Raw genomic sequence first — 11,003 nt, 5'->3', positions numbered from 1 at the left:
CCTTCAATTTTGTTTGGTTACAGAGCTATCAAATAGAAAATCAGACCCCTCCTGTCACATCGTCTCTTTCACAAATGGTTGATAGTTCTCTCTTAATTTATTTATTTATTATCTATAACCAATAGAAAGCCAAGGTTTTCATCTATCAAGTGATATATTAGGTTATCAAGAAATGAATGTAGCTTTTTTTTTTAGATAAAAAAAAACCCAAACAAGTTATGTATCAAAACAAAACATTTATGAAATGAAATAGTTCTATTGTTATCGATGATGCTTTTCCATCTTATAATCAGGTGTTAATTCCCTGATTAAAGAAATCACTTGGCTTTGAAGCAAAAAAGATGGTAATCTGATGGTGCCATATCTGAAAAATATGGTGGGTGGGGGAGAACTTCCCAATCCAACTCCATAATCTTGCGTTGCGTCAAACGTGCCACATGTGGATGTGCATTGTCATGGAGAGGAAGAATATGTTTTTGATTGACGAGTGAAGGGTGTTTCTGATGAAAGGCTTGATTTAAACATTCAAGTTACTGACCATAAATCTCTGCATTGACAGTTCGCTGTGGATAGAGGAGTTCGAAATGAATTACTCTTTTGATGTCCCACCAAATGCAAAGCATCACTTTCTGCAGATGGAGTCCAGGTTTTGGGTTCAGACGTGGTTTTTGTGTAGGACTGAGCCATTGTTTTTGGCATTTAATATTTACATAGAGAATCCATTTTCAACACCAGCGACAATTCTGTCCAAAAATGGTTTACGCTCATTAAAATCCTTCAGAGCACCAATATCAATTCCAACATGTTGCCTCCTGCCATCAAAGTCTTTAAAGCCAAAGTCACCTGAACGAAATTTGCTGAACCATCGTTGACACTTACAAATGTTCAAAACACTTCCATAAACTTCTTTGATATTCTTTGTGGCTACAGAGGCATTGCTTCCTTTCTTGTATTCAAACAGCATTAAATGCCAAATGTGTGTCCTGTCATGTGCCATCACTATAAGAGGTTAGAGTATACTAAACTTTACACATTATATAGTCTACACTAACCTGACTTTTATACAGTTTGTTTAACTATTATACGTGATGTACATTTTTTGAGGGGTGGTTAATGAAAGTGTTCCAAAATGCGACATTAATTTCTTGATGACCTAATATTATAGTACGTTGTGTCCTGAACATATAATCATCAATTTCACTAGTAGTACATGCTTCGTTCCCATGGGTAAGGTAATGACTAGCTTGGATGAACCTGTAATGGCTCTTGTTGCATAGTTAGAAAGCCAGAAAAATTGTGATTGTTAGATGAAATTGCCTGCTTTATGCATGTTGTTATTTTATGTTCTTAGGTGCATTATTTAATTAAATAAAAATCAGTTAATGCATTACTACCATTAGTATAAAGAAAGTAGGGTTAAGTGTCATGTCATCGATAGTTGACAACAACAAAAAAAATACTCGGGTAAGTACTTTATTTCTTGTTTCTCATGTTTATTCTTTATTTATTATTATTATAAAAATAACTAGAATGTAAAAATAAGGATTTCTTTGGGTTAGTTAAGGTTAGATTAGGTAAAATAAATAATAATAATATAATAAAAATATTTCATGAGGCATGCACGCAAGCAGCTCGGAGTAGCTTGTGGGTAAGGTGTTTTTATAGCATAACCTGAGCTCCATGTTTCCCAAGTGGTCTATAACTTATAATGGCAGGAATGGTAGTTAGACACGGTTCGAAGGGCAGTAAAACAATAAAATTTAATTATAAATTGATATATACTGTTACGAAGTTAAAGCTACTTAGGATAAACAAATATAGTTTCATGTTACATTTGAAGTCATTCTAGAAAGAAAAAGGGTGATGTAGATTTATCTAGATTTTTTTTTTGGTGGTTACAAGGTCAGAGTTAGGGAAGAGAAAATAACAGATAGAATATAAAGTTTTACTGAAAACAAACGCTTGAAATTTATTTAGGAGGTTTTAGAGATTACACAAATGAAATTTGAGATTTTTTGAGATGAAGAAAATTATTTTAATCTTAACATGAAAATCACTTTACACATGGACTATTCAAAACAAATACTTGATATATTCAAGGACAAATCTTATTTTAGTTTATTAAAAATACTTCACTAAAAAATAAGATTTTTTTGTGTGTGAAAAACTTGAAATGTTAATTAAAAGACTGCCAAATTTTGTTTAGATATACATACTATGTTAAAATTTAGTTGTATCAAATTTATAAAGACTTGGAATGAGTACAAAGAGGTCAAGTGATTGGTCAACTTGACCGAGCCCATATTGAGAGAGTTAAAAGAACACATAATGGTTAGTGAACTTTGTAATAAAGGTCATAAAGTGCTGGCATATAAAAATGCTGTAGAGTGTAAATTTTGTAGATTATAATATTCTGTAAAGTATGAGTAGCTATGATGAGATTTTTTGTAAAAATTAATAAAAGTTAGAACTACAGTTATGTTTTTGGAGACATTTATTTTCTGAACGTGATAGATGTTGGTAGAATAACGTAATTTTGTACAGTAAGAAATTGGCCTTTATTTATACAAGTAAGAATGTATTAATTAATGATGTACTATAATAATAATACATGTTTTCAGTATCAATTCATATATATTTACATTTTTATTTTTCTCCTAAGTACATATGTGTAATTTTGTAGAAACACTATGATAGGAGAACAAAACAATTCAGTTAAAGTAAAAAAAGAAATATTGAGAAATCAGATAATATCCAACTGTACATAACATCTATTTTAAAACTAAATTTCAACACCTTTTAACCAGGATGTTGCTCAAAATGTTCTAAGTTTTTATGACATATTAACACTAGTAAAAAGCAAGTTATGGTCTAAATTTATGAAAATTGATGGAACCAGTTTTTTATTTTATTTTAATCAATATATAATTAACACTTGATGTTTGTTTCCTTCTGTGAAACTAAACAGTTTTATTGGAAAATATATTTATGTTGAGTCACAGAAACATCAGAATCTGTGTATCTTTACTAATGACAAGGCCCCGGCATAGCCAGGTGGTTAGGGTGCTTGACTCACAATCTGTGGGTCGCGGGTTCAAATCCCCCATCCCACCAAACATACTTGCCCTTTCAGCCATGGGGGCATTATAATGTGATGGTCAATCCCACCAATCGTTGAATGGATTTTTTGAATGGATCTATAAAAAGTAGCTAGTGTTGTCCAATGTTCACTTTATTAATTATTTGCTAACAGAAAAAAACTGTCATACAATTTACTACAAAAAAATTACTTATAATTACACATGTTAGGCGTAGGTGTTTTTAAAATGTAACAACAAGTTACTTTGTTTCTATTATATATGTTGATATCATATTACACATGATTTGGTGGAAACCACAGATATTGTTATGGTGCTATATACAGTGCTTGAAGTGGGGGGAAATGAAAATGAGATGGTTTGTGAAATTTTTGAAGCTGAGTACTATATTTCTTGGTTTTCATGTGTATTCTTTATTTATTACTGTAAAAGTGGCCCGGCATGGCCAGGTGGTTACGGCAATCAACTCACAATCTGAGGGTCGCGGGTTCGAATCCCCCTCACACCAAACATGCTCGCCCTTTCAGCCATGGGGGCGTTATAATGTGACAGTCAATCCCACTATTCGTTGGTAAAAGAGTAGCCCAAGAGTTGGTGGTGGGTGGTGATGACTAGCTGCCTTCTCTCTAGTCTTACACTGCTAAATTAGGGACAGCTAGCGCAGATAGCCCTTGTGTAGCTTTTCGCGAAATTCAAAAACAAACAATACCATAAAAGTAACTAAAATTTAAAAATTAGAAACTTATTGGGTAAGATAACAAAAAATAAAATAATTCTTCATGCAGTATACTTGCAAGCAGCTTGTGCGTTATGTAATTGGATATGAGAACATGAGCTCATGTTTGCCAAGTGATTTACAACTTGTGAGACAGGATTATTTGTTTGACACAATTCAAAGGGCAATAACACAATAAAATTAAGTATAAACAGATGTATACTGTTACGAGTTATAGTATGGAAACTCAGATGGTTACTCTGTGGTTACATCAACTGAGCCCTAGGCGAGAGGATTCATTCACTCCAGCCGTGTAGTGATTTGTCTCATTCCTTACTCGCTTTTACACAACATTTTAAGAAGAAAAAAAGAAGATTCTTTCCTGCTGTAACTATTTACTGCACCATTTATTGAACCTTTCTCTTGTGAGAAGCATTCAGTTTACTAAAAGATACTGGGATGTTTTTGAGACTTTCAAGAAGTGGGATGACATCCTTCAAGCACTGATTATATAAGAATACTGTATGTAGGTATCATTAAACGAGTTTTTAGTTATTATCTTTTTTGTTTTTTGGACTATATTTTCCTTCTATCACACTTTTCTTTTTTGATGTTTCAAGAGATATCTGACAAAAAAATGACATTTTGGTCTGAAAATGTTTAAATGCAATGATTAAGTGCACGAGAAAAAATATTGGGTATAAAGTAAACTCTTGTCTACTTTTGAGATATGTAGTTTAAAGCACCTCAATTGTATTATTTGTAAAATTGTATTTACTGTAGTATTTTTTATTGTTTAAAATCTTCTAGATTAACAAGTATGCCTTTTCTGGTGGAGGGGCTACAGTTGAAGAGCACAAAGAAAAAGGAGGCAACTGTGATGTGGATATATCTTACCAGTACTTGCGGTTCTTTATGGAGGACAGTGACAGGCTGGATGAAATTAGAAAAGTAAATACAATTTTTAAGTATTGAATTTTGACATTCTTGATCTACACCAAAGTTTATTTTTCATAACATAGAAAAAGCAGAATGGTATGACATGAAACAGCATTACACCACACATAAATAGTTCTAGCCTGGTGTAAAACCATTTTATGTGACTTACCATTCTTAATTTTCATACTTAAGACCATAGTATGAAATTATCCTTAATTTTTTTTTAAAGTCATAACAATAACAATCGTTTTGCAATTAGTGCTTTAAGCAAAAATTGGAAACTTTGGCCATATGGTGACTTGAAGTCCTCATTTAAGAACTTTAAGGTTAAGGTAATAGATTAGCAAAAAAGTGTTTTAGAGGTCCATGTTTAATTAAAGGTGGGAACAATGTTAAAATTTGTTACAAATTTGGAAAGTAGCGCAACATGTTATAACTTTAGAAATGAAATTATAAAGGTGTGTACATACAAATAATTTACAGTATTTATATACATATAATACATTTAAACTTTGGTTTTATTGTGTTTTTTTTATACATGACCTTTTCGTTTTGACTGTGTCCTTTGTGTTCCGCTTTTGATATGTTATACTGTATATACATTTATTAGATAATCTGTGCTGAATTCTGTTTTTTTCACTCAGTTATACCGTTGACCAATGTTAAGTACATACCTTCATGTAACATTTCATATGTTAGAAAATCTTAAAGCAATTTTAAGTTCCAGAAAACATTTGAGTAATACTAAGATTGAAAAACTGGTGATACAGGTCACTTTTAGAGCTTTCGTTGTTACACTTCAAGGTCAATGAAGCCTACGGTAAGTCTGAATTTAACATCAAGTACGCATAAAGCACATAGTGAAAGTGATCAAATTTTAAAAGCTATACTTAAAGTTCACTGTAATGGAGTGAATTTCACAAAGTTTGTCTGAATGTGAAAATAGCATATTGTGAATAATTTGTTGTAGTGAAGGTCTGAATGTAGTGATTCAGTTAATGCATCTATGCCTATAGTAAATTTAAGTACTTGTTCTAGTCAGTAGTTAGTTGGTTAAGCAGTGAATAAGGTGAAGGTAAACACAAAAACATGTCTCCTATCTATATCTCCTGTCTTCTATCTCCTAACTTACCTTAAAGTGTTAGCTATAACTGTTGGTCTTTTTGTCATATTCATATAAATAGCATAATATACATCAAATTTAAGGACAACATTAAACCTGAAGTCAGTCCTACTTATTTCCTCAGCTGTACACCCAATCCATTCCTACCCATTCCACTTTCACTGGAAAGAAACTTTTTGTGACTCAAATCCTCTGAAGCTGGTTCATTGTGAAACACATATGTAGGCTAAAACTGTAACAAGAATAAGGGACCTCATGTTACTAAAGTCAGTAAGCAATAATCTAGTTATGCTTTCCAGCTATACAGCTGGTTTTTTAAGATTATTAACTGATCAAAGCAAGCTACCCACACAGATCAGAACTAAAACTCAACCCAATAATGAGCATAGCTAACTTAATATACCATTCTTATGTTCTTACTTATAAAGATTAGAATACATTGTTTTATCATTTGGGTACCCTCACTGTTAGCAGTATTTTTGACCATAATCCCAATAATATCTCACAACTATTTTCGGAGAATAAGGCTAATGTGTACCGAGATAATATTGCAGAATAATCTTTATAATTCAAATAGATATACTAATAATTCTAACCAATACTGTTAATGAAAGAAATAATATAGTGTAATTTGTGCATAGAATATATCAGTGCTAGTGGTTTCCTTCATGCACCATTGCAGACTTAATCTTTTCTAAGAATGTCTTTTGACCATTGGAATCCCATTAGTTAGAAAATTATATCAAAACTTATAAATGAAAGGAAAAATACTGGACTTTGATTCATTCTAGAAGTAGCGTCTTTTTTTCTGTCTCACTTTTTTGTACAAAATGGATGTCAACCAATATTCATCATGTTATGTGAATAACAGTGGTCTTTAGCATAAACTTTACATTTAAACAAGCAATTTAGTTAAAGGCTGTCTGCATTTATATTATTTTCAACCTAAAGGTTTTGTGCCATTTTTACAATTAAAGGAACTGTAAATTTGCCTTCTAAGTTTAACCTACTGTGTATAGTGTCTAAGAGTATAGTGACTAATCTACTTACCTGTATCTTAATTTTATAGGACTATTCTTCAGGAGAACTGTTGACGGGGTATCTAAAGAAGGAACTTATCACTATCTTACAAGGAATCATTGCAGAACATCAGGAACGTAGAAAAACTGTAACCGATGAAGTTGTTAAACAGTTTATGACACCTCGAAAACTTAAACTCAACCTCTAAATTTATTGTACTAACTTAAATTAAAAGTGAAAATGGAAAAACTAAAAATTCTTTTTTTGTGCTTGTAAATATATAAAATAGCATCAGACCACATTAAAAAAATTAAAAATCATTGATAACTGAATTAATTAATTTTTTCTTCATACCGACAGTATACGCAGCTAGTTAAAAGACAGATGCTTATTCTCATCATGACAACTTTGAACAACTGTGGTAATAAATGGTTTTAGGTTTGTCATAATACAGTGAGAACGACATTTAGCTTGAGCTAACAACAGTTTTTCTATGGGAAATACTACACAGCAAAAACTATTGTTTGGTTATGAAACACATAGAATAGTGTTTTTCAGTTATTGTTATACTCTTAAGAACTTATGATCCTGTTTAAAGAAATAAGTCACATTCTTATACATTGTGTCTAGAAGTAAGAGTAATGGTTTCCTTCATAAATTTTAGTATTTTTGAGAACTGTATAAAGTAAATTGAACATAATATAATATATTCATGTATATTTAATTTTAAAGTTTACTTTTATCACTGTGTAGTGAAAACTCGTTAATTTGAAAGCAGTTACTTTAATTACAGTGAATTCTTATTAATAGCATGTGTTAGCAGTTGATAAATGTTAGGGTGTAAACTAGTAAGGGTTGACATGCAATTGTTAAAAAACAATTGTATGTGCAATAAAGTTATCTGTTTATTTTTTATATATTGTCATTAGTTATACAAATTAAATGTTCAATGTGGCATATTATGTCATGATGTACATGTAAGTCACCAGTTTGTTCAAACCAGTAACTTATAGAATATATAGTACAGGTATTGCATCCTGTATAAACCTGTATCTCATTTGAATGATGCTGATATTTCTACACATCTTCTTTTTGGAGCACTGTAACTTGACATGACTGTAGCATAAACCACTCTGATGACCTCTCAACACCTGTTATGGTTTGTCTACACAACCCTATTGGGAAGGTCATTCTAAGAAAATTTATTGAAAACTGGTACTCTCTGCAATTGTAGATATCTTATGGTCAGTAATTATCACCCTGTTTCATGTCCTGATCGACCCCCTACTAAACTCTCATGGTGTCATCTATGAATTACTAAACCATTTATTCATAGAAACTGCATGTTTGTTATAAGAAATAGCCGTTTAGATTCTGAACATGAACATATGGATTATTAATTAAATTTCCAGTTGCGAAGATTTACCATGTGAAAAATCACCCAGATTATCTATGTCCGAAAAACGAGGGTTCAATGTAATTCTGAACACAGTGCGGTACTAACGTTAAAAAAATTTACATGTAATGTAAATGAGATATAAAGCTCACAATGGAATGCAGTAAATATTGTGTGATAAACCAATTGTTATTGTAATGATTGTAGTGAAATGCATGTATTAGAATGGTTGTTCAGCAAGAACACTAAATTTAATTCTTTCATCCACATTAGTAACACTTAAAATGTTTATCTTGTTTGTAAATACATGATAAAACGTTTTTGCTGTTTTTTTGTACTTTTCTGTTTTTAGGTGTTAGTATAAGAAAAATAATATATTGAAACAATGATTCAGTAAGTCACTTGTTTGTGTATTGTTTTTCACTATGACATAATTTTTGGGCTTGTACATAATAACTGTAGTTTTATAATAATCAAAGTGGAGAGTCTGTAGTTCTTATGCTAACATTCATTGCTTTAGTATTTTTTTTTTGCATAATACCTAGTTCTTTCAGCTATAGTCTTCATAAGTACTCAATCATAACATCTCCCATTATAGAAAATAAATTTTTGTATATAAATTGATGTGAGGATGACAAAGTCATGGTTCAAGATGTTTAGAGACAAAACATAGATATAACTTGTATGTATTCAGTTTTAGTAACACATGCTTTATGTTTGTTATTCCAGTATCTAACTTGTATGTATTCAGTTTTAGTAACACATGCTTTATGTTTGTTATTCCAGTATCTAGGAATATCACTGCATCTACAACTTTGCTTCTAAGAAATATATAGGACATAAATAACCTGTAATATCTGATCCTTTTATTTTGCTTCTTGGTATTGTATAGTCTGGTGTACAACAATCCCAACAAAGGCTTAATTTAAAGAATAAGCTTAAAATGATGAGGTGTTTGATATAAGTGTTCACTTTTAAGGTTTAACAAGTAATAGATGATATGTTAAGAGTCATTTCTAAGTAGCTTGGCTAAATCATACATAATAAAATATTTATCAGAAAATCCAAATCATGCACTTGCGGACCATTGACAAAAAAAAAAAAAGATAAGTATAGATTATTAAATTGATGTTTGTGCATGGGAATTTGAAGTGTTGTTGATTTTTCAATGTTACCTATGGAAGAACTTTTTTTTAGCCCCATAGGTTCAGCAGAGTAGAATTTTAACCATGCTCTCAGGTGTTAGTAACTAATTTAAAGTCCAGTTTTCTGTATCAGTTGTTTTTTATAGTGTAGGATTAATGCTAGTGTTTACCCTGAACTTAAAAAACTTAATAAAAACTTACATAAAACAATAATAACTGCTATAGAAATGTCTCAGATTACTAATATATTACCCAAGCATATAAATAATAGAAATATCATGATATACACATGCTCCAATACAGCTTATTAAGACTATGAAGTAAAGCCTGTTTGTGGCAATGAAAGATATGGATATATAAAGTTTATATTGTCACAAAATATGTATTCAAAAGCAGGCCTCTCAGTGAAACCTTCATTCTCATTCTTTATGTTGTTTTCTTCAAAGTAGACCCAAAAAATATTTATAAACCTAACCACAAAAAACATGAGAGAAAGGGCATGATCATGAAATGCTTTTTGAAACTGCTTTTCAGACCAACCAAAACTACTTTAAAATATGCAATATTTGAAATAAAAATTTCTTAAAGTTTGAAGTAATGTTAATTCATACAAAGTTATTTAAGTTAATATTGACAAAAAAGACAGACAAACTTTTATTCATACTGATCAGTGGTCATATAATTATTTAACAATGCCAAAGAAAGAACATAAAAGAGTTTAACAATGAAAACATAAGTCAATTCACACTTCAAACAATAGTATATATCAGTATAATAGGTTATACACACACATTTGACTTTCAGGAATTTAGAAAGAGTACTATTAGGGCTAAAAGTAGTGAATGTAATTGTAATGAGCCTATTCTATTGAGCAAAAAAATTTCAGCCCTTGGTTTCTGCAGACAAGGAACTATAGGAGGGAAGGAAAACAAAAGGGTAAGAGAAGGATGTGGACGATAAGGAGATTATAGTTATAGGCGGTTCCTTGACAAGGCATGTGGATAGGATAGTCTGTGGGGTAAACAGGGAGAAATGAATCAGATTATCCTACCCAAGGGCACAGGTGGAGGATATAACTGACAGAACAGCTGATATAATAAATGGGCTGGCAGATATGCAGTTTTTGTCATGCATGTAGGGGCTAATGATGTAGGGAAAGGTAGGTCAGAAGAGCTAATTAATAAGTAAAAGAGGTTGATAAAGGCATTTAATGAAAAAGGCCATAATTTAACTTTGTCAGGGATACTGCCCAGAATTATCTGTGGGGATGAAGGTATAAGTAGGTCACTAGGCTTAGGTTAGTGTGTAAGGATGAACTGGTTGGACTTGTGGGATTAGTTCAGTGGAAGAAGGGAGCTTTTGGGAATGGATGGTTTACATTTAAATAGGGGCTGGCTTGTTGCTATAGTTATTAATTCAGCTGTAAGGGAAGTTTTAAACTAGTATTAGACAGTGCTAAGGGCTAGGAAAAACTAAATGTAAGTAGAACAAGAGGGAGAAAAGTTTAGCATAGGAAATGAGTATAGAAGTAGTTATAAGGGTAGGCTTAATTGTTACTATTGCAATG

The 11,003-nt window shown here is 31.4% G+C and overlaps 1 protein-coding gene across 4 annotated transcripts in view; it reads left to right on the top strand.

The window, feature by feature from the left end:
• Nucleotides 1–9,646, top strand: part of LOC106462834 (tryptophan--tRNA ligase, cytoplasmic-like) — a 33,066-nt gene extending 23,420 nt beyond the window's left edge. For all 4 annotated transcript variants that reach the window (XM_022390228.1, XM_013922796.2, XM_022390226.1 and 1 more), the window contains 2 exons: nt 4,624–4,764; nt 6,945–9,646. In XM_022390228.1, the coding sequence (XP_022245936.1) occupies nt 4,624–4,764; nt 6,945–7,103 (300 nt within the window). In that variant the 3' untranslated portion in view covers nt 7,104–9,646. The remainder of the gene's footprint in view (nt 1–4,623; nt 4,765–6,944) is intronic.
• Nucleotides 9,647–11,003: the final 1,357 nt, after the last annotated feature.

Source organism: Limulus polyphemus, unplaced genomic scaffold (assembly GCF_000517525.1).
Source record: "Limulus polyphemus unplaced genomic scaffold, Limulus_polyphemus-2.1.2 Scaffold1262, whole genome shotgun sequence".
Classification (NCBI taxonomy): Eukaryota; Metazoa; Arthropoda; class Merostomata; order Xiphosura; family Limulidae; genus Limulus; species Limulus polyphemus.
Note: the sequence above shows the minus strand (reverse complement) of the source record. Positions and strands in the feature narration are given on the sequence as shown.